The sequence below is a fragment of the Electrophorus electricus genome, chromosome 16 (assembly GCF_013358815.1).
Source record: "Electrophorus electricus isolate fEleEle1 chromosome 16, fEleEle1.pri, whole genome shotgun sequence".
NCBI classification, from domain to species: domain Eukaryota; kingdom Metazoa; phylum Chordata; class Actinopteri; order Gymnotiformes; family Gymnotidae; genus Electrophorus; species Electrophorus electricus.
Window position 1 is genome coordinate 5,593,597 of NC_049550.1, and position 27,894 is coordinate 5,621,490.

General features: G+C 39.3%; 2 protein-coding genes across 2 annotated transcripts; one reads left to right on the forward strand and one right to left on the reverse strand.

The window, feature by feature from the left end:
* Window positions 1–1,313: 1,313 nt before the first annotated feature.
* fga (fibrinogen alpha chain) lies at window positions 1,314–4,924 on the reverse strand. Its single transcript, XM_027006171.2, has 6 exons — window positions 4,856–4,924; window positions 4,528–4,647; window positions 4,052–4,235; window positions 3,657–3,802; window positions 2,381–3,272; window positions 1,314–2,011 (listed from the first exon to the last, which is right to left on the reverse strand). Exons 1-6 carry the CDS (start codon window positions 4,907–4,909, stop codon window positions 1,314–1,316), a joined length of 2,094 nt encoding a protein of 697 aa, XP_026861972.2. The 5' UTR covers window positions 4,910–4,924.
* A 1,973-nt stretch (window positions 4,925–6,897) lies between these two features.
* On the forward strand, window positions 6,898–27,411 carry LOC113574922. Its single transcript, XM_035534958.1, has 20 exons — window positions 6,898–6,936; window positions 8,528–8,628; window positions 12,040–12,109; window positions 12,521–12,651; window positions 13,414–13,502; window positions 14,221–14,320; window positions 14,476–14,519; window positions 15,263–15,340; window positions 15,511–15,707; window positions 15,956–16,020; window positions 17,825–17,931; window positions 18,355–18,460; window positions 18,930–19,029; window positions 20,005–20,044; window positions 20,158–20,209; window positions 20,559–20,673; window positions 25,751–25,834; window positions 26,116–26,239; window positions 26,345–26,435; window positions 26,870–27,411. The coding sequence occupies exons 2-20, from the start codon at window positions 8,593–8,595 to the stop codon at window positions 26,942–26,944; spliced, it is 1,704 nt and encodes a 567-aa protein (XP_035390851.1). The 5' UTR covers window positions 6,898–6,936; window positions 8,528–8,592; the 3' UTR covers window positions 26,945–27,411.
* The last annotated feature ends 483 nt before the right edge of the window (window positions 27,412–27,894 follow it).

A 27,894-nucleotide genomic window follows, 5' to 3' on the forward strand; every position in this document is an offset into this window, starting at 1 on the left:
AAGCAAGTACATTTTTAGAGTAAATATTTGTACAATTTGATTTTAGTATTTTTGTCAAATAGTAATAAGACCACAAAAATATTTACATACTGTATGTTTTGACAATAATTTTTCTTTGTGCTGTGTAGAACTGTGCACTTTTAAGCACTGTAGATGAAGATGCCCTCTGGTATTGATGAGTCTTTTTACATATTTGATTGAGCTGTTCAGAAATATCTTCCTCTGTCTTATCAATAAGGCCCTGAAGATGACAGCTTGATGAGCACTTATTTCCCTGGAGACAAAGTCCATGACAACATATACCTCCAGTCAGTACAGTCAATAAAGGAATTATGTTACAAATGCTAATTTATAAACTCCATCATGAAGAGAGTATAAAATAACAATATTTTAAGGCATTTACTTATTTAAATCCATCTATTTATTTATTGTATTTTAAACAGTGTGATATTTAAATAAAGGCCATATCTTATATAATTTATGCATTTACAGAATATATATATATCCAGCAGAATGTATACTTGCCTGTGAAACAATGCGAAAATAACGTATATGTGCCTTTAATTTTGTAAATATTTTCAAACTTTATTTTAATTAGGCAAGTCAGTAAGAACATATTCTTATTTACAATAACAGCCTGCCAAGCAGCAGTGGCTACTTCAGAGAAAATTATATTTTTTAACAACAAGATAAATATATAAACAAATGAAGTGAACATTTTTTAATGGGCAAAGGTTAGCTAAGCATTGACTTTAGCACTCTTATGGTCAGACATTTGATAAATATGGACCCTGATTTTATTGGAACATCACTGTGTAAACTCACCACCTCCTCGTCAATACACATGGAGTACTTGTTCGCTGGACACTGTCCAAGTTTTTCTGGTGCCCATAGGGATTGTGTCATTTTGGAGAATGAACTAGAGTTCAATACAGAGTTAACTCTGTAACTGTGAAGTGTTTGGTGAGGTGTACCCAACTGTATTCAAATGTTCATAAATGCTACACCATAAAACCATAGTGGTAAGGACCAGAGGTAAAATATATTTTTTGATGCATAACTTCATATTGTGTGAAGCTTCACATTTAGTGTGTGTCACTTTAGACAATGTGTGAGTGACGGTGTTTTCAAAGTAAAGAAATTAAGCAAAGTGAAGTGAACACATTCTTTATTGAAAACATGGGGTCATTTTGTTTTGTGACATTTTACATAAACATATTGTACATTCACTTTTTCATTTGAAACATAGCAACAGATGTATTTTAACTTCTATCATTCTTACAGATCTCCAGGTCTTGTTCACCTTGCATTTCTTATACTGGCCTTATTTTCATTCTAACCACTTTAAGGGAATAATCAGCTGGTCTGAAAGGCAACCACACAATGCCATTCTCTATCTCATAAGGGACATTGCTTCCAGGATCATACTGCCCACCCTTATAGTAAACCCCATTAAGGTTGGCTGACTGGCAGTTGTTGTACCACCAGCCACCTCCATACATCTCAGCACAATTCTCCTCCCACTTGTCATTGTCCCTATCGAAGGTACTAAACTTCATACCTGCGTGTGAGAGGAAAGAACCCATGTTATCATGTCCCTTCACCAGCGCATCCCCTGCATCTCCCTCATAAGATGACACGCTTAGCAGGAAACCTTCCGCTTCGGGGCCCACTCTGACAATGTACTCAGCGTAAACCTCCTTATCCTGCCAGTCCTGTAGCTCCACCCTCAGCACAGTATCGTTCTGAGTGAGGAGATGCAGGTGGCGGTTCCCGAGCCAGAGCTCACCCCTCCCTGACCCATCCACCTTTCCGAAGCCTGTCCGGTACTCTTCCCATGTTCGATTGAAGTTAACTGACCCGTCTTCCCTCTGCTGGACCAGAGCCCAGCCCCCCAGCCCCGTGGCCTGGTCACAGTAAACCTCCACTACCTTGTCGGAGGCTGCCGGCTTTACTTTGAACAGGCCGCTCTGACCACCCTTGGCATGGTGCTGCAGGATATCAACACAATCTGAAAAAAGATTACACACCTGCTGATTAGCGCAAAGATGCACAGCAAACTATTTTTTGTTCCCTTATATGTAAGAGGACGTCTGCATTGAGGCCTTCATTAACCATTTTTCACTGAAACCTGTTTCTTTCAAAATTTCACAACTGTTTCATTAAAAAAATAAATGTACTCATTGCAGTCACTGACCCAATATGACTCTCTTTCAAATATATGTTGGCTGTAAATAACTTATTTTTTTGAAATTATAGCACATTTGTAACAGAAGCTGTAACAGAATGGTCTTCTTAATAACTATTAAAAACATTCATTTCTTTTAAAAATGGTTCACTTGTACATATGTTGGTAGAGATGAGTGTCACTCAAGTGTACCTCCTCCAACAAAATCAGCCTTGCGCTCAGTGCGGGACTTCAGACTTCGTGCGTGGATGTCAGGAAAGTCGTCCTCCACCTCGCCATGCAAAAATGCCCCTAGGTCATCCCCAAAAACACCAGGCTGCGGGGTGACCAGGACTGTCTTAGAGGTGAAGCTTTTGCTTCCACTACTCATAATGGTTTTGGAGGAAGAGGAGGAGGAAGATGAGAATTTACGATCCTGGCTAGTAGTGCCTAAGCCTTGAAAGAATTCTCCATCCAACCCACCCAGGTCTGCATCACCGCGGGTCAATGTGGTGATGGACCTTGAGTCTCCACCAATGACTCTCACAGTAAAGTCATCACGAGAGAGATCTTTACCCTCCTTGGCTGCAGTCAGAATGTCTTTGTCAGTAATGTCCAAGTCCTTGATGGCTTCACACTCAGGCCCAGTGCCACCAACTACTTCATACTTTTCCTGGATGCCGTCCTTGGTTTCTGTCACCACCTTCCGCAGCGTCTTGGTGCAGGTCACAGTCGTGGTGGTTACTTTTGAGGAAGAGGAGGATGTGCTCATACCTGTCGTGCCCTTGCTGACAGTGGCAGCCGAACCCGTTGAGGATCCCACAGACTCCAGAGAGAGCTGCAACTGGCCCACGTCAGGGAAAATTGCCTGCTTTTGCTCTGCCCGTTCCCCCCCAGATTTGTAGATGGAGGGCAAGATCAAGTCCTTCAAGGGCTTACTCTTCATGACTTTCAGAGTGCTGACGGTCTCCACACTCTGCGTGCGAATGGAGTCCAGGCGGTCCATCTGTTTGTCCAGGGCCACGTAGCTCTCCTTATCTACAGAGAACTCAGCGTACCTGGCACAAGATCCCTTGCAGCTGCGCAGCTTGATGTCAATGTCAACCTGTAGCAGGAGTGAAGTGGTTCGTGAGTGTAAAGATTTTGGCCTTGGTGGAACAGGCTCCCCTGCTTCAGCCAAAGCATTACAGCATTTGGAAATCTAGGTTTCAATTTCAAAGGAAACTTTGAGTAGATGGTGGTAAAAAATAATTTGGCTAAATGATCAAAGCCTCAATTAATGGTGTAGGGACCCTGGTACTCAACAAGAACCACACTGTACATTAAAATCTAATCAATCACCGATGAACTTTGCTCCTTAAGAGTGAGGATAACCTAAACTAAGTACATGGATACATATTAGGAAAAGAACTAAAAGAGATTCTGATATTCTATTCTGCTCTGTTTGTGGATTTTACTAATGTGGAAACTTTGCCTTCATTTGTCTCACCTCTAGGCGCTGCATGGTAATGACCTGGTCTTTGACATGAGCCTTCAGGGCTTCTAGCATCTTGATCTGACGGTCAATTTTAATCTTCATCTCGACAATCCTCTGCCTCAGCTGTTCAGCCAAACTGGCATATCTGCTGTCAGTATCTAAAAGAAAAAGACAGCAATACCAATTTCTTGTTCTTCTTTTGAGTTTCTCTTCAGTTTAAATTGTGAATAGCTTAACATTTGCATAAAGCAGTACTTGCTAAATTCAGTCATTTAAAAATACATTTATTTAACTGGATTAATAAAATTACAACAATTAAAGAAAATGTAATGCAACTGAACTAAATCCAATTTGTTATACAACAAATTAAGTTACATTGTCAGATAGGCAGGAATGTAATTATGTACCTGAACCGGAAACAAGGCGCTCTCTCAGATAGTTGTGGGTTTCTTTGGATACCTGGTCAGCAGATCGATGCATTTTTCTTCCCTCATCCAGCAGTTTACGAATCTTGTCGATCTTGCTGGTCAGCTCACCATCAGTCTTTTCCAGTAGTCCTTGTATACGGCAGCCAGATGGACACTTTCTACCCTAGGTTGGACATACGGGCATGAACCAGGATGCTGCAAATGTATTATTCTTCATTTTTAGGTTTTATTTTCTTGTTTCATTACATTGTATTTTTTCATTTTTAATGCTATTTATTCATTTATTTATTTAGAGAGGGGGCATTACAGTTCAACTGTACAACATTATTGTGATGCATCTCCAAGCTCAATCATCATTGACGGCAACTGTTCCAACATCATTCTGGAACTGAAAAACCAAGCTGTGGAGTTTGGGGTGATAAAGACAACAGGTATGATACAATCATAGTATGTACCCAGTCATCATCTGTGCAGATCGGCCATTCTTTTTCTGTAACACAGCTGTCAGCCTTGTAGCCATGCTCAACTGGACGGGCACCTCTTGGGTCCACAACTTTAGGCTGTGTCTCGTCCGACTGGAACACCAAATGTGTAACTCAGCAAACTCTGTCTATGAACATGGTCACTGAATACTATCACTTCTTATTTTTTTATTTTCAATTTTTTTTGTTATTATTATTATCATTATTATTAATTACTATATGTTGTTATTATTAGCATTAATATTATTCTTATATAGGCCTAAATAAAGTGCAGGACAATAGATGGATGTTATATACTTACCAAGGCTGTGGACAGGACTATACATAGGTAGAGAAACGAATACTGAAGCTTCATCTTTCGTGTCTCTGTGTGGACAACTGACTCTTCCCACTCACAACACATCAAATATGAATCCTTCTGGTTGATCAACATCCTGACTCATTATTGACCAGCCCTAGTTACTAAACTCGTAACATTGACATTCTGTGAATGATTGACAATCATGCGCAACATTTTGCTGAACTTTTGGGGGACTGTTGAGCAGAGTATTGGAGTTATACAGCTTGTAAGACCTGGCCCATTTCCAGAGAGATAGAGAGAGTGTGAGTGACACAAAGGTTATGTTCTAGCCTGGAAAACGTATGATTCAACAAGCAACTTATTACACAATAGAAGGTCTTGGACATACGGGAAACAAACCTGACACACTGTGTATATATTTTTTTCAGTATGGGATAAAAACTTACTATCAGTGGTCTAAACTAGTGAATAACAAAAATCCTTCTTGAAATTCACATTTTTTTAAAGTAGCATAACAATAACTTGAAGATATTTAAAATACACTGTTTCCATTAACATTTCCAAAACCTTTAAGTATTTTAATAGAAATCAACAGGACCTAGGAAAATTAGGTCAAACTAGGAGGTAGATTTCTGAAAAGGAGAGTAAATTGAGGACACAATTGTTTTTTGTGAAGTTCTTCCCAAGCTGTGAGTGTCAGAGGGACTGTCATCTCATTTTGAATATATATGTAAAGTCATGTCATTGTTAGAAAATAAAGTGTAACACAGGGAATAAATATAATGGGAGAAATTAAAGGAAGCATTCCACTGTATGTAACTTTCCTCTTGCTGACAGGGAAATGTCTCATGCAGTTTAATGCTTTTTCATCTTTCTGAGACATTATCTGTTCAAACCTTGCACACAAATGGACATTCATCCCTTGCATTCAATACAAGCTAATATACTTTTTCTAATGACATATCCAGTATTGTGTAAGCTCTGTGGTTCTGATTGGTAAAGAGTGCAATTTATGGACTAATTATTATAAATTAATTAATATCAAATACAAATTTCATGGATAGATGCTTGTTTTTTATGTGTCATTATACAAAATCAGGAAAAGTGTGCATGATTGATGATAAGCCTCATGAGTAAAGGACTCCTACCCCAAATTGCAGAAAGAGTGACTTCTGAATGACTGACACTGCAAGAATTCTACCCCAAAAGGGCCAAGAGTATGACTGTAAGAATACTAACGAAAAAGTACACAAAGCATGACCTGCGACATGGCAGGGGCCGATATAGCCTGTCTAGTACTGACACCAATGGGCCAAGGTGTGAAATACACATTTTTGTGTCAGGCTACCTATGCTATAACATCAACCTCTAACCCTAACACACGCACGCACGTACACACACACACACACACACACACACACACACACACACACACACACACACACACTCTCTCTCTCTCTCTCTCTCTCTCTCTCTCTCTCTCTCTCTCTCTCTCTCTCTCTCTCTCTCTCTCACTATTTAGTCCAGTCCATGTGTTTGCTTGTGCATAAGTACTTATACAAGTATAAGTAGGGTATCTGTAAACTGCTATTTGGAACCACCTTGATACAGAATGTTGTTTTTTTATATCATGCCTCAAATAATTCAGGGCATAATAAAAGCCAGAGAAGAAGGAACAAAGTACTAATTTTTCCTCTGAAGCATTAATTAAAATTACGTGGTTTGTTTCAGGAAACTAGAATGTTCCGTTATTAAGCAAATTGTTTTGTGTCCGATCTGTGATTTATTTAATTTTTATGAAGTACAAAAAAAAAGCTGGGTGAACATGTAAGTGTGGTGCTCCCATAATTTTTTTTTAAAGAAGGTTTACCTACAGAAGACTATCAAATCCTTTTCAGCAATAAAATAATACATTTATGTCACTGGGATTAGTGCTGTCACCAAAGTTGTACATATCATGTTTTCCCGCGTCCATAAAAAGGTAGGAACACAATCGCCGTGATTTGTCCTACACGGATTGTGTTTAATGTAGTACGCAGTGTGTTACTTTGACCTAGGCTTTTGGAGTTTGTCAGCAAAAGGTGCAGTTTATGTTATATATATATATATACCGTTATAGAAAAAGCATATCGCATTCCAAAAATATGTGTTTATTAACCTTGGCAAACTTTGCGCGTACTACCATAGCATGCACTTTGCAGCGGCGGACATTACGGACTTATTCGAAAACTACCCTTGTGTTCGAAAATAACTTTGGCCGTACACTGAACTTTCTTACCAAGTTTAAAAACGTCAAACATCAGAGACAGCTCTGTTTCATTCACTGTATGAGGCTTTACTCGACAGAAAGAAAAACTGTACGAATAGGGTGTGCATCAGGTTTTTGGGGTGACACTGCGACATCAGGTAACAAACTAAACCCATGCAGTCACATCACGGTTTTTATTATTATTTTTTAAGATGATCGGATAAAGTGCGCAGTAGCAGTCTGTGTTTCAATATTATGGTTCCACCTTAAAGCGAGCAGTGAAGCTGCATTCATTTATTATTTGCAATGATGGGAATCAACATGTAGCTAATAATTATATTATACGACCCAAAATAAAGGTTTCATTTTACTGTAATTCATACTAGAAATACATTTCGAATTTCGAAATTGTATACAAAACATCTGATACAGAGTAATCTGATATGTAAGCAAAGAATGCAGTCCAAAATATTTGATTTACAACTATGAAGTCTGTCTGAAGAAATTTAGTCAACATTCCTGTTTCATTCTGGAAACTGACAAAGTTACCAATCAATTGACTGTCCTGCTCATTGGTGATATGACGCCCACTCGGAGTCTGGAGCATGTTTAAGAACATGGCACCAGGGGGTGGCAAAGAGTCATGTTTCAATAGCTTGCTCTTGCCTTAGTTCCAAAATTAGATTTATCGTCCTCTCTAACAGGAATGCTTATTTAAATACCTTGTAGATGCACTGTGAGAGAATCATAGCCATCCTCTGACATTATCCTCATGGGTCAGTTTCTGACCAAAGGACTGCTGTTGGCAGATTATCAAAAATATCTAATCACTTTAAAAGCTGCAATGATGTGGAAACAGTCCAGCATGTCTGATGCACTCTCACCACTACCATGTCAGTGCCAGGGTTTGTGCAAGGCCTATATCGAAATAAGTAATTTAAATAAATTTACAAACAAAAAGCACCTATTAAAGAACAGCATACATTTCTGGTTGTTCCAGTGTTGGTGAATGCTGACTGAGAAGCTGAGTCTTACTGGAACTGTCAAGCTTGGTCAAATGCTGGGCCCAATGGCTTGAATAAAGGTGCTATGAAGTGTACATATCTGGTTACCCAGGCAGGATATATAAAATATTTGCATGGATAATTTAGCAGGCTTGTAATGTACATCATAATGACAAACCGCCAGACAAATTTAGCAGCATTGTGGGTAATGAGAGTGTCCAAAACAAGATATGCTGGTTATCAATATAACAAAACAAAAATAAACTGAGACCTTGTAACCTGTGAAGACAGTGGTGGAACATTATAGCATTGCTTTATCTAAACCTTTATTTTTTTTAAGCCACTGGGCTACTCCAGAGGGGACAGTATCTTCATATTATAAAATATCTGACTCGCGTAATATTCCGTCCTGATTTTCAGTTCCCCAGCTTGTACATGGTGGTCAACTTGACTTCCTTGTCTTTGATTACCTGTCTGAAATCACCATGTCCCTGCTGACAGCAGCCAAAGCCAAGATGCCTGTAAGTGTTTTCACTCTCTCTTTTTATTTATTTATTTTTAATTTAATTACATTTTTTTTTATTAACTTGCATGACCTGGTAAATATGAATGTCTCATGCATATGGCATTTGTGTTCCACAATATTAATCTTTGACTGGAAATGACATCTGGCATTGGAATGTGTTGATGGTTTGTTGCTTACTGCTGCAGACCTTTTTTACCAGCAGATATCCTGCCAGGATATGTGCTCTGACTCTAGGATGTGGTGACCATAAGTGCTTTAGTTTTGGGCTGATGTGTGACCTCCATGGCTATCTTCTGTTAGATATGTGTAGTCAGTCCATCTGGCCCTCTGTCTTTGCAATTTTCAGGCATTTTTGTGTGTTGTGGACTTTTTTATGCCGACCCCAGGGATGGCACAAGATCTGTGTCATATACAGTTCAGCATATATACAGGGCAACCTGGTTTCCACAACCGTGTTTTATAAGATCGTCTGTGGTGATGACAACAGAGTTGGATTTGTTAATTGGTTGAGGCCTTCATTAACAATTTTTCACTGAAACCTGTTTCCTTCAAAATTTCACAACTGTTTCATTAAAAAAATAAATGTACTCATTGCAGTCACTGACCCAATATGACTCTCTTTCAAATATATGTTGGCTGTAAATAACTTATTTTTTTGAAATTATAGCACATTTGTAACAGAAGCTGTAACAGAATGGTCTTCTTAATAACTATTAAAAACATTCATTTCTTTTAAAAATGGTTCACTTGTACATATGTTGGTAGAGATGAGTGTCACTCAAGTGTACCTCCTCCAACAAAATCAGCCTTGCGCTCAGTGCGGGACTTCAGACTTCGTGCGTGGATGTCAGGAAAGTCGTCCTCCACCTCGCCATGCAAAAATGCCCCTAGGTCATCCCCAAAAACACCAGGCTGCGGGGTGACCAGGACTGTCTTAGAGGTGAAGCTTTTGCTTCCACTACTCATAATGGTTTTGGAGGAAGAGGAGGAGGAAGATGAGAATTTACGATCCTGGCTAGTAGTGCCTAAGCCTTGAAAGAATTCTCCACCCAACCCACCCAGGTCTGCATCACCGCGGGTCAATGTGGTGATGGACCTTGAGTCTCCACCGATGACTCTCACAGTAAAGTCATCACGAGAGAGATCTTTACCCTCCTTGGCTGCAGTCAGAATGTCTTTGTCAGTAATGTCCAAGTCCTTGATGGCTTCACACTCAGGCCCAGTGCCACCAACTACTTCATACTTTTCCTGGATGCCGTCCTTGGTTTCTGTCACCACCTTCCGCAGCGTCTTGGTGCAGGTCACAGTCGTGGTGGTTACTTTTGAGGAAGAGGAGGATGTGCTCATACCTGTCGTGCCCTTGCTGACAGTGGCAGCCGAACCCGTTGAGGATCCCACAGACTCCAGAGAGAGCTGCAACTGGCCCACGTCAGGGAAGATTGTCTGCTTTTGCTCTGCCCGTTCCCCCCCAGATTTGTAGATGGAGGGCAAGATCAAGTCCTTCAAGGGCTTACTCTTCATGACTTTCAGAGTGCTGATGGTCTCCACACTCTGCCTGCGAATGGAGTCCAGGCGGTCCATCTGTTTGTCCAGGGCCACGTAGCTCTCCTTATCTACAGAGAACTCAGCGTACCTGGCACAAGATCCCTTGCAGCTGCGCAGCTTGATGTCAATGTCAACCTGTAGCAGGAGTGAAGTGGTTCGTGAGTGTAAAGATTTTGGCCTTGGTGGAACAGGCTCCCCTGCTTCAGCCAAAGCATTACAGCATTTGGAAATCTAGGTTTCAATTTCAAAGGAAACTTTGAGTAGATGGTGGTAAAAAATAATTTGGCTAAATGATCAAAGCCTCAATTAATGGTGTAGGGACCCTGGTACTCAACAAGAACCACACTGTACATTAAAATCTAATCAATCACCGATGAACTTTGCTCTTTAAGAGTGAGGATAACCTAAACTAAGTACATGGATACATATTAGGAAAAGAACTAAAAGAGATTCTGATATTCTATTCTGCTCTGTTTGTGGATTTTACTAATGTGGAAACTTTGCCTTCATTTGTCTCACCTCTAGGCGCTGCATGGTAATGACCTGGTCTTTGACATGAGCCTTCAGGGCTTCTAGCATCTTGGTGATGACAACAGAGTTGGATTTGTTAATTGGTTGAGCTATTTCTTAGCCCCCAGTGGCCTGCCAAACATAGCTCTCCACATCTGAAGTCCCTGTTCAAAGCACCTGTAGTCTCCCTTTAAGAGAAGTCCTCCCTTTTCAACTTAAAGGCTATGTGTGGTCAAGGCCACCATTTGGTAGTTACAACCATTATGAGCAATAGGATCACTTCATATCCCAGTAAAGTGAAATTAAACTCTGTGTTTTGGCCTGTGTTTGGACTCAAACATCTCTAAAGCTGCTTCGTGACAGTAGCTATTGTAAAACATGCTATCTAAATAAATTTGACTTTGACGTTTCCCCTAAACAATGTAGTAGCCGTGTCATAAGGAAGTTTTCTTTTTAGAAGGTATCCCACCCTGAGTGAGATTTGTTGGTTGTATTGCACTCACTGTTTACATTGCTCTATGAGCTCTGTCTAAAAGTCCAATGTATATGAGCCCCCTAAAATCCTGTTGTTTTCATTTATTTATTTATTTATTTATTTTACTCTTCTGATAATGGTGGTAGGAAATTGATTTTGTTACACTGAGTTCTTCAGTACTGGCAATTTTTAACATCATGCTGAAGAAAATGTTTATGTAAACAAGTAAATAGTGTTGATATAACTATATGCTCAGTAAAAAGCCTTTTGGGGTTGGATGACTAAAACCTGAGTTTGTTTGTTATAAGCAATGACCGAATTGGAAGGAAAAGTCATTAAATATGAACCTGGTACAAGCATGTTTAAAGAAATATTCCTCAGCAAGGTTTCTAAGAGAATAATGGTACTTTATGTACATATGTACTCTATCACAACATGGAGCAAATTCCATCAAAACATTATATTTTGAATTGGGAGGTCCTACCCCTATTCTATGAATATATTTTTAATTTTACATTTTAATCAGCAGTTTTGGTACAATTAAAATAGTTTTCTTAAGTGGATGGTTTTGCCCTTGTCAGATTAAATTATGTGGAGATTTTTTGTGGAGAAGACTCCTTACTGCAGAACAAGATGTGTGATAGAACCACATAAAGATTTCAGAGAATACTTTCTGCCTGCATCTTGCATAATTTAAGCATTGGCGAGTGCATACTGAAAGTGCAGTGCTTTGCAGCTGATACTCTATTTAGTTGCAAAGCACCTCATCGACCTGCTTTGTAACTAATTAACTCACACATAATACGCCACTATTAGCACAGAAATAGCTTTGGTGTGTCGCATCAATGATGCTGTGACCATGTTAATCTCTTCCAGAATATGGGATATGCTCCTGACTTTGTTCTTGCAGCCATTTCTCCATTCATCAAGGACATAAGTCAAAAAGGTACAGCATTCAGGAAATGACCTGATTTACTGTAGTTAAAAAGCTCAAATAACTGCATTTTACATGCTACACATGAACATCATTAAATGTGTTATCAGACAGTGTGCATCATCTTAGTCTTGAGTCACAGATTGTGTGAAACACTGATGGCTGACAAAAGTAGTTGATGTCATGAAGATATAAGTGTAAACAATGTAAATCACACATTGCCTATTTTGACTTTGTTGGGGTTGGGTGCACCACACAAGACAAATGAAGAACATGTGTTTTGGGTAGTTTTGTCAGTACTTTTCCACATAACAGGTTTGACCTACGTCAGGTTTAGAGCAGAACGGTCATCAAATTGTTTGAGGTCATATATTATGGGAAAATAAGAATTATCCCACAGTGATACTCTTGTGTTTCTTGCAGGTATTCGTGTGGTCAGCAACGCTGGCGGGACAAATCCCCTTGCATGTGCTGCCGCTATACAGGAAGTGGTGCAAAATGCTGGTCTCCGCCTAAAGGTTGCTGTGGTAACCGGGGATGACTTAATGCCACAGGCAAGAAGAATGCACTGGTCCTTCACTTACAGTGCTGTGAAAAACGGAACCTCTGTCTGATTCTCTCCACTTTGCAAATATTTCACACTGAATGTTACCAAGACCCTGAAATAAAGCTAGCACTTGAACTAGTGCAGCTAAGTTGTCTTAATTGGCTTAACCTGGACAGGTCCAGTGCAAAGCCTCCCTAAATCAAATTGCTTGCACCTTTACTTTGTGCTTCATTCAGAATAATTCAAAAAGCAGACCCTAAGTCTTCCTGTAATCAGTTTAAGGATAGTATTCTGACTTTTTTGTACACCTTTCACTTCGTGCACCCACACCTCTGCGCACTTTGTAGGCTGTTCCTTAAATTAACACGAAAACAGAAACCAGACCTACAATGAGAACGCAGGGGGATAATGAAAAAAGAGATTGAATACAGAAACAGAAATCTTGCTGTCCTAACAATGAGACATTGTGTGTTTAGTAATATTGCACATCAAATTGCAACCTCTCTCTGCAGCATCCCAGACAGAGAAACAGACTGAATTCAGTGTGAAAGATTTGTAAAAGTGTAAAATCAGCCTTGGAATACTGGAATGGGAGTTACTTCTTCATAGCTCTGATTGAATGAGATCTGATGAGATGTAAGTGCTTGGTCATTTGGTTTGAAGATCATATGGCAAAGCTATAGTTGCTATTGCAGTTCTGTAGTTAATATACTGCCAGGGTAGGGGGTAAAACACTTTTTAAAATTGTTTTTGTTTTTGTTTTATTTAGAAAGATTCACTTAGTATGCTGAGGTTGACTGATTCAGAAGAGCAGAAACCTCTTCCTAAAACTGTACACAGTATTAATGCATACCTGGGGTAAGAGGTCCATGAGAATGTAAATATGATTCATATTTACAGAGTGCCTTTTTAGACACTGCCTTTATGCAAGCACCCTCCTCCTTCCCTCAATCACCTCCTCCTTCCCCTAAAACATGTTGCACTCTGGAATGCCATTCCCTCACCTCTTTGCAATTCTCATCTCTTTGAGAAAACTTCTCCTTCAAGACTACCATCACACACACGCCTTCTGTGCTACAGATAATTTCTTTTATTGTTCTATTCATCTGTGTTCTGACTGAGAGATGTTGCTGTGGTGTGTGCTTATTGTAAAATATCAAATGATTATTGTTGTACTGTTTGTTTAATTTTTTTCTGCTTCATCAGTTTCACTTGTACAACAGGCCATTTAAACCTCCAGAGAAAATTTATAAACCAAGGCTGTATACATATTAAACACTATATGTCACATTCTGTTAAAAATATAACCTTGAGCAAAGGCTCACCACTTGGTAGCATGTGCTTCACAAAGAAATGGATCAGGTCTTTTGTATTTATTGGTTTATTCATTTTAATTGGTTGACTGGACAAATCAGAACCCTTTTTCGTTTTAACACAAAAGCCAAAAACTGACCATCCCTGGTATACAGTAGAACATAATTATCTTACCAGAACAGTCTCCAGCTTTCTAATGCATGTTCTTTTAGAAGTGAACGAGGTATGAATTTCTGATCTTTTACCCTCTTGTCTTCTGTAGTGCTCTCCCTATAAAGCGGTGCCTGGACCTCGGGGCTGACATTGTAGTGACGGGACGCTGTGTTGACAGTGCAGTGGTGCTTGGTCCGTTGATGCACTCAGTACGGTTTGTGTACCAGACTGAAATGTTTACTACCTCTATATCTTTAACTATAGTACACTGCAGTTACTCCCTGGAGTCTTCACATATATCTCATATATTACATTAAACTTTAGCAGTGGTGGTGTATTCAGTGTGGTTGTGTATTTTGTACAGTTTGGCTGGGAGCAGGAAAACTATGATTTCATGGCTGCTGGAAGGTAATATAACAATTTCTTTCTTTTTTTGTTTTTAAATGACACAAGGATCAAATAGCACTCAAAAAGAAGTGTTATAAGAGTAAAGGAACAGTGTGGAATTTATTTTGTAAATTTAAGTATTTATTTGGATGAGTGTGTCTATACTGAAAAAGTTACTACGATGTTCTCACAAAGCTTCAAAGGAAGTAAATGTGTATTTGATATACAAGGGTGGGAAAATATGCTAATATATACCATGAATAGGTTTACATACCTACAAGAGTTTTGGAGGTTAAGTAACACTTTACAGAAAACAACTCAATATACTGTGATAGTGTGAATCCCTTCAGCAGTATTGCAATAAAATACAACAAATAAACCTTCTTAACTGTGCTAGAAATTTTTTTTTCCCCACCTGGGATGTTCCTTTTCTTTTGAACAATTAAAATTTAAGTTGAATTCTGAGTGTTGATAAGATGAAAACTTTGTATCTCAGAATAGCACTCATGTCAACTAGCTTGCGTTATATTCTTTAGAAGAAATCAGACATTTGATAATTTAAGAATTTCACTTTAACCATTTTTAAATTAAAAAAGGTGTGTGTGTGTGTATATGTATGTATGTATGTATGTATATGTATGTGTGTGTATATATATATATATATATATATATATATATATATATATATATATATATATATATATATATATATATATAAACTGCACAAATTGTTGACAAGTATCCCACTTATCTCTTTTGTCCAGTCTTGCAGGTCACCTGATAGAATGTGGTGCCCAGGTCACTGGTGGGATCTTTACAGATTGGCACAAAGTTCCTGACTGGTAAAAGGGCAATTGTTCACACCTTCCTTGACTGTTACAGAGACCATGGTACCAGGACTGTCACTTTGTCCTAAAACCCATGATTTATTTCTTTTTTAACAGGCATGATGCCCTTTTTATACTTTTAAATATTATGAGTAATTTATTTCTTTTCATGGTTTCGACTATAGGGATAACATAGGGTTTCCAGTGGTTGAATGCTCTGCTGATGGGTCGTTTACACTGTCCAAACCTCCCAAAACTGGTGGACTTGTCTCATTTGGTACAGTAGCAGAACAGTTGGTATATGAAATTGGTGACCCGCAATGTTACCTCCTGCCTGATGTATCATGTGACTTCTCGGAGGTCACCATCACTGAGATACCAGGTGAGGAGAGTGGCTCAGCCTCTAGAGGAACACACTAAATAAACATAGAGGTACTCGCAAACCGATATAAGAAAAAAAACGTACTTAAATCTCGTCAGATCATTTAATTGATTAGTAATTATTTAATTGATGCTTCATTAAAAAAAAAAAACAGACTTCTAAGTAGCTATAATTGACTGTTATTGTTTGTGCAGACGTAATAAATATGCTGCAAGTGGGTTAATCTTACTTTACCACTTAAATTGAAGGAGTAGTTGGAGGTGCTGTCAGAGTAGGTGGAGCAAAGGGATCACCCCCATCAGGTGACTACAAGGTAATGACTTCATTACTTCAGCAATGTCATTTGAAATGAAATGAGAGAGAATTCATTTCCAGTAGACCGAGGAATATTTTTAAGGCTTGTTTTTGATTTTCTCACTGTTCCAATTGGTCACCGGCCACTGTTATTGTGTGCCCTACTGCATGATGAGAAGAACCAGGCCTATATCTGAAACATGGCCCTGTTTCACTGTACATATCCTTCAGTCACTATATAGTCTTTAATTGTACACCTACAAATACAGCTCAAGTAAGCTGTTTCTAATAGTTATTTTTTAATAAACTTGTATTCCTTTGAGCAACTATCATGTGGGGTATTAAAGGGGAGGTTTTATAGTCCATCGGACTATAGGTGGTATTGCTGGGAAAGTGGCTGTGGTTGTTCAAATAGATGTTTTAGTTGTTTGTTTGAAATGGATATCTTGTTTTTTTTAGTTATTATCTGTATTAGTTAACTATCCAGCAAGTTCAGTTAAACTGGATTCAAGATCATGCTTCATATGTCTGATTTTTCAGTGATTTTACCACTTTTCACACTTTTTCACTTACCACAGCTGATCACTAATAATCTTGGCATATGTGTTGTATGAAATATAAAAACAGACCCAGTTTGAGGGAATTTGCTAAGTCATGTTCATTAAACAACAGATTTATTGGGAACATCACTGTACTAGACGTGTCCTTGTGGTCCAGTTCAGTAATCTGATGCTGATCACTCGTGAATGGCTTGGAGGGTGGCTCACAGGCCAAAAGATGAGCTAGAGCAGCAGTTCCCAACATTTTTCAATTCAAGGCCCACTTAATCCACCACAAAACATTCTGTGGACCGCATTAAATTGTAATCAATCAGCTACATCCCAAACAAATACGGCACAACAGTCAATGTAGCCTGTCAAATTTTGATTGCATAATCAAACAAAATGTACATTAAACATATACAGAATTTTTTCTGACTCAATATTTTAACCTTTTATCCCTGATGGGTAAAACTCATACAAGACAATAGAGATGTTTCACTGAGGCACGCTAATTTAACGTAACTATCTTGCTAATCCACCAGATAGCTTTGTCGCTCATGTGATTGTTCAGGCATTGTACAATCAATGAGCTTGATAAAATGTTTTATTTTTTAAAATAATTTACTTGATATCTGTCTCATCTGATATTACTTTAGATGGAATCTCAATTAGATGGAATATCTATGTATATTACATTTTTACCTTGCAAAATATTAAAAAAAAAAAAAAAAAACTTTGGCCAGTGGCCCCCTAGCAGTACCACCGCAGTCCACTGGGAGGCCACAGACCACAGGTTGAAAACCACAATGTAGTTTTGTACAAGAATACCATGCAGCTACAAAAGAGGTGTACCTATCTTTGTTATATTGTCATGTAAAGACATAATCTGTATAAAGGGGCACAGACCTTACACAGTAAGAGAGACTCCATTATAAGAAGGTTATACAAAGTATTTGAGTAAATCTTTAGTCTCAGAATTAGGCATTTGATTTTGTTGTAGAAATGCCATAGAATTCAGGAACAGTGTGACTGAAATTAAAGAGACTACATCTCTGCAGTTTGGCATCATTCACATACAAAGACATTGGCAGTGAATAATGAGTAAGCAGTGGTTCGCAGTGATTACCTCACTCACCTCAGAAAACGCTCATGAATCATTTCTCAGTACTTTTTATTTGAGATTGGTGGCTAAATTGTCTGTCACAATCTGTCTCTCAGGATTAGTTTATACCTCCAAACAGTAATTCCACTGTCTTTATTCTGAATGATTATCTCCTCAAGGTGTGTGCCACATATATGGATGGCTTCAGGGCAACAGCAGTCTGTCCTGTGGGTGGCCCAAGAGCTGTGGAAAAGGCCAGAAGGACAGCAGAAGGCATTATCAAAAGGTTTTGTTGTAGAATCTTTGCTGTAGCATTTATCTGAGACAAATACAAGTGTTATATTAGACCTTTGAACCAACCAAGCTAATATATTTATCTTGGCGTAAAAAAAAGCATTGCCTATACTCTTCACAAAAAGGTAATTCCATCACAAAATGATTTTAAGATCCTTTGAAGCAGTGATAAGCATACTATTATGTGAGATTTGTCTTAATAAGTATATGTTCATATACCTACCATTAGTATATCTGGACTCTTACATGGTCATATAAACTTCATTCTAACGGGAAACTGGAACTGTAGTGTTGTGACAATCCCACACCACCAAACAAGTGAGAGTGGCTGATAGATAAATCACAAAAAATGCTTCATCACTCCTGCACAGTTGCACGAAATGAAGCTAATTTATAGAATTTTTCAATTGTTTAGGACAAGGCGTGTCTTCAAGCAGCTGGGACTAGAGGATTACAGTGATGTCAACATCCAGGTTCTGGGTGCTGAGGACACATATGGACCACATGCAGTGAACACTGAGGTTATCTCTAACCCTAATGAAATTCTGTTTTACAGCAGAGGCTAAATACTCAATGGTGTTGCTATAAACTTGCTGCATGACTTCTGAGGTACTAATGAAATGGATCACACAAAAATATCAGAACCTCAATTTTCAGATGGATATTCTGAATCTGTTCTCTACATCTTATTTAGCCAGGTTTTCACATATCAGAGCAGGATTTTTCTGTACCCTTTTCATTTTTATAAGAAACACAAAATTACATTGTTATTTTGTCAGATATCACAAGTAGAACACCAAGTGCTCAAACAACTCCCTATTTATAGATTTAGCAGGCATTTGCTTCAAAGTAGGGAGCAGAAAGAATGTTCACAATATCATTTGTAAAGATCATTTCCAAAGTATTCATTTAAACTGATGCCATTCATTTTGCCAAACTGGAACTAGGTGTTTGGTCTTAAAGAATGTTGCTCATAAATGTCCACTGAAGGGTCTCCGGGAAGCTGTACTTTGGTTAGCTGTCCATCACAAGCAGAAGAAAGCTCTGGAATTTTTCTCTAGTGAAGTGGCTCCTGCAGGAACTGGCATGGGTAGGTAACAGCATTTATCTTTACCTTTTTCATTTTATAGGTTTAAAAGTAAAAACATTCATGTTTCTAATTTAATTACTACATATAAAGACAAAACATTTAATTGCCCAAGTATTCACCTCCTAAATACTTGGTAAGACCACCTTTGGCAGCAAGTATTATTTCTTTGCAATGTCAAACTTGGAATTTTTGTCCATTGTTCTTGGCAAAATTGATCAAGTTCAATTAAGATGGATGGAGACTGTTTGCATACAATGATTTTTAAGCAATGTTAGGTTTGCACCAAACACCAGGCCTCATGCATAAACCACTAACAGACTGGTCTCTAAATTGCTAAGAGACATGTAAAACTACTGTTACCACTTTACTTGGATTTAGAATATTTGTTGATCTGACCAAATTACAAGAAATGTAACAATAATATGAAAAATGTTCTGACATGAGTATGAGAGGCCATTTAAGCCATTGTTAAAACTTATCTCGCACACTCACTATCAAACCTCTTGCATACACCATCATACTCTCTCTCTCTCTCACACACACACACACACACACACACACACACACACACACTCTCAGTCTTAGGCATTCTTGACAGTGAATGAAAGAAAGTCTGATGGTGAATGACAGTGGTGATTGTGAAGGAGAGAGTTTGATGACCTTGTCTGCGAGCTACTTGGGACATTTCTTGGTCTGCATGTGTTTTCTGAAATGTACTGAGTAACCTGGGAAGCTCCTAGACACTGATAAAAAATTACAGAACACCTCAGTTGCCCACTGGTAAGCTCAAGCCCAGTAATTATGGTACTTGGAGAAAAGAGCCGGTTACTTAAGAGGTAATTTCGGTGTGTGAAAAGAAAGACTGAAATCTTATGCAATCTGTTCTCTGGGTTGTTTTTATGTAAATTTTGGGAAATTGTATGCAGAGACTGCCTGGTCTTATTAAAGATTTAATTGTTGGTCTTAAACTCACAGCTCCTGGACTCCAAGGCATTGTTGGAGGTCGACCTAGAGTGTGAGTGTTCTTAGTTTTATACGTACTATATGTGTAAAACACAAATGGAGGCACATCTACAGATATAATTGCTGCAGTCTTTTGAACACTTTTTCTGTCTCCTCTTTATTCAGATCACCAGTACTGAAGCCATTTTTCTTCTTGCATCCTAAAGAAGACGTAGAGGTACAGCTGATATATTCATGTTCTGTGTAAAACTGATTGTTGCACCATTTGAAATCAGATGTTACTGAACAAGCATTAGTGTTACTCTCCATGTTTGGTGTTTATTATAACAAATGTGTTCAGGATTAGAATGGCCCTTGTCAATCCTGATTATGGACATCATTGCAGAGTTTAGTACCAATCTTACTATAGCACCCTGAACTAACTGTGAGTGTTCAGAACATCTGAAAATTAAAGCAAGATGTGTTAGATTTGGCTTGAAACTAAATTCTGTATGGCAGTAAATCTTGGGAACTTTGCATTAGAAGCATCAGTAAATTAATGAAAATATATGCATAAATAATTTCAGGTGAGCATCCATCTCAATGGACAGTTAGTGGAAACATACAGGGATGTTGAGTCCTCATTGAGTGAAGGACATGCCCCACCTCGCGTCCTGGAACAACCCATTTACGTGCCCACAGGTTTGTTTTCTACTTTTTTAGACTGATGGTTACTTCCAACTTGAAGGGTAGTCAAAGTCAAATGTCTAAAAATTGTGTTTAGTTTTTTTTTTATACAACTGGAATAGTATTGTTCCTTCTTAGAATTTTTTAAATTAGGTTTTCCCATTATACTAGACACAAGGCACTATGTTAAAAGCAATGGTAGAATATTCCTAAAATCATTTCACATATAGCAATTAATAAACAGTGACACATTCATTTAAAATGTCTTGAATCTGGAAACGTTTCTTTTAAATACAAATGCACTTTTGTGCAGTAAACATTTCATAATGTTTCACCACTGTTTTCAGTTCACACTGAACTCCTACTACCTTTTAAACCATGACAAATCCATGTGCAACACAGACTCCTTTCATGATTAAAACCAAGGCCTTCATGATGAACAGGGGGTGGGAGTGCTTTGTAAGCAGGCAGGATAAATAGACAGTAGGTTTAAATCAGGCCTTCCATCTCAACCAGGATTAGGATTCCCCCCCTTCAGCTGCATAAAGAAGGTTATATAAAGGAGCAGGATCCACAGTTCTACAGTACTTGTGTTCCCAGGGGGCTTTGTGCATAGGCTGCTGAAAAGCACAAGCACTTTTCAGTCATCTGGCAGGACTGACCACACTTGCTTTTATCCTTCAGCCATTTCGTGGTTGTGAGATTAACAAGTTTCAACACTTTCCAAGTACTCAGGACCATTGTTTTTATTAGAGGCTGACAACACGGGCAAGGATGCAACAAAGCACACCTTCTCACACTTGCATGCAATTTTGAAATGAAAATAACTCCAGTTTTGGTATTCACAGTTTTAAAATGTATTTATTCACCTATTTGATTTTTTTTATGGAAACCAAACTCCCTGAGAAATGTCATATGATTTTAGAAGGAAAAATTGCTCTAAACAGTTTTTTTTCCCCTCACAGAAATTAGTCATCTACTTATTTACTTAAACAGGCGCACACAAGTTCATGTAACACTGAGTCATAATCATTCAAGTCCTAGTAGACAGTGAGTTGTTTGTGAGTGCTCTGTTAGCAGCTCCTATTACCCAAGCCTACAAGAATTCATTTAAGGAGGGGAAACAGTCTGAACTACAGCAAACGAATAAGGTGGCACGATCTGAGCAAAATCTTTATGCTGGCATTCACATTTTCTATGAAAGTACATATACTGAAAATTCAGGTTCTTCGGGGAGCAGTAGTAGCTCAGTGGTTAAGGTATTTGACTTGTAATTGGAATGGTGGCAAGTTCAAGCCCCACCACTGCCAAGGACAAATGATTTCTCCACTAATATCAGTAATTTGATCATCTGAAATACAATGTATAATTCTTAGCCCATGTTACTGACATGATAGACGTGCAGGCTTCTATTATATAACCTTAGGAGAATGTAGACATTAATTTCCAGAGAGGCTGCTTATTTGCTTGTCCAGGACTGGACCTCTATAACTCACTATTAGCAGTCCTTCCTGCACATGCCACTAGCCCCTTGCAACTGATCCAGAATGCAGCTGACTCTTATTCAATATTCTTAAGTTAACAACACTCCATTGTTTTGTCCTGTCCACTGGCTTTGTGTTGTCACCCACATCAGATTTAAAACTCTTGAAGCTTGTTTACTCTACCATCCAAATGTCGCAACAGCAATCAAGATTTATCAGTTAGAATGTTTTGTTCTGCAAAACCTTTAAAGTACCCCCAAGTAAGGCAAGTTACCCCTACTTAATCAAGTTCAAAGTTCAAAGAGGTTTTATTGCCATTTCAGCTATATACAAGTACACAACAAAAACGAGACAATGTTCCTCCAGGACCATGGTGCAACACAAAACAACAGTGCAACAGACAACATGCTACACAAGTGCAAACAGTCCAATATAGTGCAAAAATGTCATTAAATAAACAATAATAAATACAGGACAAATACAAAATGAGTAGACAGTGCAATTATTTAGTCCAGTACACAGTACTGGGCATATGTAAAGTGAGTTGTGCATAGGAGTCAGTGACATTCTACACTGAACATAGCAGTCACCAGTAGCAGCCAGAACAGTTCAGAGTATAGTGCTGGTTTAGTACAGTACTCTAGCAGCAAGTAGGATAATGTGCAAGACTGCAACAAGAGTGTATAGTTTATTTGTGTGAGGTTTGACTTCAGCACTAGTCCGATGCAAAACGTGTGTGTGTGTGTGTGTGTGTGTGTGTGTGTGTGTGTGTATAAAAGTGCCCATTTTTGGAATCTGAATTGGAGTTAGCCAGAGTTCAGGAGTCTAATGGCTTCTGGGAAAAAGCTGTTGCACAGTCTGGAGGTGCGGGACCGGATGCTGCGGTACCTTCTTCCAGATGGCAAAAGGGTGTACAGTTCATGTGAGGGGTGTGCGGGGTCTTTCACAATGTTGGTGGCTTTCCGGATGCAGCGTGTTATGTAGATGTTCATGATGGAGGGAAGAGAGACCCCAATGATCTTCTCAGCTATTCTCACTATTGTCTGGAGGGTCTTGCGGCCAAAGGCTGTGCAGTTCCCAAACCAGGTAATGATGCAGCTGCTTAGGATGCTCTCTACAGTACCTCTATAGAAGGTAGTGAGGATGGGTGATGGGAGATGGGCTTCCCTCAGCTTCTGAAGGAAGTAAAGACGTTGCTGGGCTCTCCTGGTGATGGAACTGGTGTTCAGGGTCCAGGTGAGGTTCTCCGCTATGTGAACACCAAGGAACTTGATGTTCTTGACGATCTCCACTGAGGAGCCGTTGATGGCAAGCGGGGAGTGATCTCGCCTTGCTCTCCTGAAGTCAACAACCATTTCTTTTGTCTTGTCAACATTCAGATACAGGTTGTTGACCTTACACCAGCTCACCAGTTCTCGCACCTCCTCTCTGTATGCTGACTTGTTGTCTTTGTTGATGAGACCCACCACGGTTGTGTCATCAGTGAACTTGATGATGTGATTCGAACTGTGCATCTGTGCACAGTCATAAGTTAGCAGTGTGAACAGCAGAGGGCTGAGTATGCTGCCCTGCTCCCGATCCAGGCTGACTGAGGTCTACCAGTCAAGAAATCCTTTCCAATCAGATGCTGAGGAACAATGGTGTTGAATGCTGAACTGAAGTCTATGAACAGCATTCTTACGTAGGAGCCCTTTTTATCCAGATGTGTGAGTGCCAGATGAAGTATGGTAGAGATGGCATCATCTGTAGAGCAGTTGGAGTGGTACGCGAACTGCAGAGGGTCCAGAGAAGGGGGAAGCTGGGTCTTGATGTGTCTCATGACGAGTCTCTCGAAGCACGTCATGATGATGGATGTGAGTGCGACACGACACCGTTGAGACACGACACCGTGGGCTTCTTAGACACGGGGACGATGGTGGTGGTCTTGAAGCATGTTGGGACCACAGCGCAGCTCAGAGAGATATTGAAGATGTCTGTCAGGACATCTGCAAGCTGGTCAGCACATTCTCTGAACACACGACCCGGGATGTTGTCTGGTCCAGCAGCTTTCCGTCGGTTAACTCCATGCAGAGTACCCCTCACATCAGCCACAGTCAGGCACAGCACCTGGTCATTTTGCAGAGGGATGGACTTTTCTACAGCAACCTTGTTCTGTGCTTCAAACCGTGCATAGAAGTCATTCAGTGCATCTGGGAGGGTGGCATCACTGTCACAGGAAGGTGATGTTTTCCTGTAGTTAGTAATGGCCTGAATGCCCTCCCACATGTGCTGTGTGTCACCAGTGTCTTTGAAGTGTCCATGGATCCTCTGTGTGTGTGCACGCTTTGCTTCCCTGATTGCACGTGACAGTTTGGTTCTTGTTTTTCTGAGAGCCTCTCTGTCACCTGTTCTGAAGCCCGAGTCATGGGTCATTAGTAGCATGCGCTCCTCAGCAGTCATCCATGGCTTCTGGTTGGGGAGTTTGAAGGTGGTATTGGAGACAGTAACATCATCAATGCACTTGCTGATGTAGCCAGTCACTGATGCTGTATACTCTTCCAGGTTAAGCCTCCTTGAACGTGATCCAAGTCTTTTGCTCAAAACAGTCCTGAAGAGCAGAGATGGCTCCTGCTGGCCAGGTTCTCACCTGCTTCAGAAGCGGTTTCAAGCGTCTGATGATCGGTCTATATGCAGACGGTCTACATTACAGACATGTGATCAGAGTATCCGAGGTGGGAGCGGGGCTCTGCCTGGTACGCACCGGAGATGTTTGTAAACGAGATCCAGCGCGTTAGCTCCTCTCGTTGCAAAGTTCACATGTTGATGGAATTTAGGCAGTACTGACTTGAGATTTGCGTGGTTGAAGTCTCTGGCAACAATAAACAGTCCATCTGGATGAACGCTCTGCGGTTCACTAAACGCTCTATACAGCTCCTGGAGAACCTCTCGTGTTCGCGCTGGGTGGAATGTACAGCGCGATTATAAACACGGAGGTGAATTCCCACGGTAAATAAAAAGGTCTGCATCTGACAATAGCAAACTTCACCAGCGTTGAGCAGTACTTAATGACAAGCACAGAGTTTTTACACCAGGACTCATTGATATAAATGCATACTCCTCCGCTGCGTGTTTTGCCAGAGAGTGCATTGTCTCTATCAGCACGGATTGAGACTAATCCATCTAGATGAATGGCGGCGTCTGGAAAACTGTCGCTGAGCCACGTTTCAATAAAGACTAAAACACAGCAGTCTCTAATCATGAAGTTATTTGGGCTATTTTGTGTTTAATTTACCACAAGTAAATGCAATGGGATTTTTTACTTAATAATTTTGAAGCTATTGATGTTTAAAAAATGCATGTTGTATTCACATGTGATAATTTAACATAAACCTGAAAATGTTATTTCACACCTGTTTTCATACCTGTTTTTTAATTTCAAAGTTTGTCACATTTGACTGACTTACACATACCATCTGTCTGTAAAAATGATCATTTAATAATTAAAAAATTTGTGTTTCTCAGTTTTATCAAACACTTCCACTACATGCATTAATTTACTTAATTGCGGCGGGGGGGGGGGGGGGGGGGGTGTTATCTTTTTGAGGAACGTTCTTGTTCTTTTTGCTCAGATCTTCCCACTGGTCCTCATCACTACAGACTTGAGGACTTGGCTTACACACGCAGTGGAGACAAAGGAGACTCAGCAAATATTGGTGAGATTTTTCTTCAGTTATTTACATATGCATTATAAACTTTATTAATCATAGACTACTATACCTTGCTCCAGCCTTGTATGCTAGATGCCACTGTATCTCAGATTTGATGCGATTCTAATCACACAACCACGTACACACACATGCGCGCACACACACAAATATTTGTAAATGGGTTCCAGTGCACTGTACATGGTTTAATGCAGTCAGAAATGGCTCAACTTGCAATTTTTAAGAGGCTTTTGAACCACTTCATTTTAAACCTGTTCTATCTGTTTCAGGGATCATTGCAAGACATCCAGTGTACTTCCCCTACCTGAAGAAGTTTATGACTGCTGAAGTGGTAGAGAAATACTTCCAGTACCTGGTTAAGAAGGATGAGCGCAAGCTGCCCTCTGTGATCCGGTAAGGGGAATCGGGAACACAGCATTTGGCAGCAATGGCTCAGAGCAATGGTGGCTGTTACACAAATGCCTTTACATTTTTTCAAGCATGTGTGACTGCTCCTAGGTACGAGTTGCCTGGTATTTGTGGTTTGAACTTCGTGCTGCGCAACTCTCTTGGAGGGGGAGGTGTGGCCTCTCTAAGGAGTGATCCTCAGGTAACACCACACATGCACACACACAACTACATGCCTAACATTATAATCAGATATACTCGCACCCATGTTAAAGTATAAACACACATTCATTCACGCCTTCTTTGGAAAGAACTGTAGAATCAAGATATTTGGGCTTCTAAGATGGTGTCCAAGACATTTTTGATAGGACTGATAGAATTTTCCATTTTTAGTGTGTCTCTTTAATATGTGAGCATTTAATTATTGAAAATAATTCACTTTATTCTGGTACTGATGGTTGCCTCCATTTTTTTCCAGTGTCCATTAAAATAAAGCTTTTTTTTTGTTGTTTTTTTGTTTAAAAATTTCTGCATACAAGTGGCGTCCTGAGGATACTGTAAATGATCCCATACTGATTTGAACTAAAGTTCAGTGCTAACGCACAACTAAGCATGTTATGTTTGTTTCCTCCTTAGGGAAAAGCCTATGGACAGATGTTACTAGACTACAGACTGACCGGCCTACCTGACCTTGCATCACTTGTTCACTGAGGAAAGGGCATGCTATGAAGAAATATAATAAGCAATAAATGTTTGCAAGCAAAAACAACTACCTTGTATAAGTGAGTCATGTAGGGTACAAGACCTTGTAGTTGGTAGTGTAAGATAAACATTATCTTAAGCCAGCCTATGTATCTTATTGTACAATTAAAATTGATTTAAATAGATACTGACTTCACCATCACTGGTAATGAGTATATTACAAAATTGCCTAAATTTAATACATTAATACACCATTAAACCTTTTTTTTCCATATTTCCTTATTTCATATTTAGATTGAATAACAAAGATGTGATATTAACCATTTTTGGTAATTATAAAAAAATTAATATTCTTGTTCTGTCTACTATGAGCATTAATACATTTCTTGTACAATCCCTGTTCTGGAGAGTAAGTACTTTAACAAGTGCCATGCTTTTCTAATAAATGATTCTCTTTGTTCTTGTGGTGGGTTAAATCGGATCAACAGGAAATTGTTTGCAGCTGAAAAGTCTCAGACTGGAGAAACCACAGCCACTGTTGTTAATATTTTAGTGTAGAATTTCATCCACTGTCACTCTTAGCTTCCATTTATTTTTGATTGAAAGCTTATACTGCAATTATAGAAAAGCGAGTGCTCTATTTAAGAGATGTTTGTTTCTGCTGCTAACTAGCTTTTGAGGATTTGTTATCCTGAGCTGTCCACTTGCTGCAGAGGTGACGCTGGAGCTATAAACCTTTGAAGTTTGTCGATACCAACTTTTGTTACTCATGGCATCTGTTCACACAGGAAGTGAAGGAGCCAGACTGGGGGTGTGGGTATATGTCTGGTGTGCCAACTCAACTGTTGCACTAAGGAGGGGGAGAGAGAGTGAAATTGGAGTAACTTGTAATTTATCAACTGCATGCAGACATACTCTGCATTGTCTCATTTCAGTGCAATGCTTAACAATTCATCCCT

Coding starts and splice junctions, on each gene's coding strand:
- fga (XM_027006171.2), bottom strand. CDS start 4,909: ATGAAGCTTCAGTATTCGTTTCTCTACCTATGTATAGTCCTGTCCACA. Junction 4,236..4,527: donor TCTGCACAGATGATGACTGG/GTACATACTATG, acceptor TGTCCAACCTAG/GGTAGAAAGTGTCCATCTGG. Junction 3,273..3,656: donor TTACCATGCAGCGCCTAGAG/GTGAGACAAATG, acceptor CTCCTGCTACAG/GTTGACATTGACATCAAGCT.
- LOC113574922 (XM_035534958.1), top strand. CDS start 8,593: ATGTCCCTGCTGACAGCAGCCAAAGCCAAGATGCCT. Junction 15,708..15,955: donor CACCATCACTGAGATACCAG/GTGAGGAGAGTG, acceptor CTTAAATTGAAG/GAGTAGTTGGAGGTGCTGTC. Junction 20,045..20,157: donor GTTGGAGGTCGACCTAGAGT/GTGAGTGTTCTT, acceptor CTCTTTATTCAG/ATCACCAGTACTGAAGCCAT.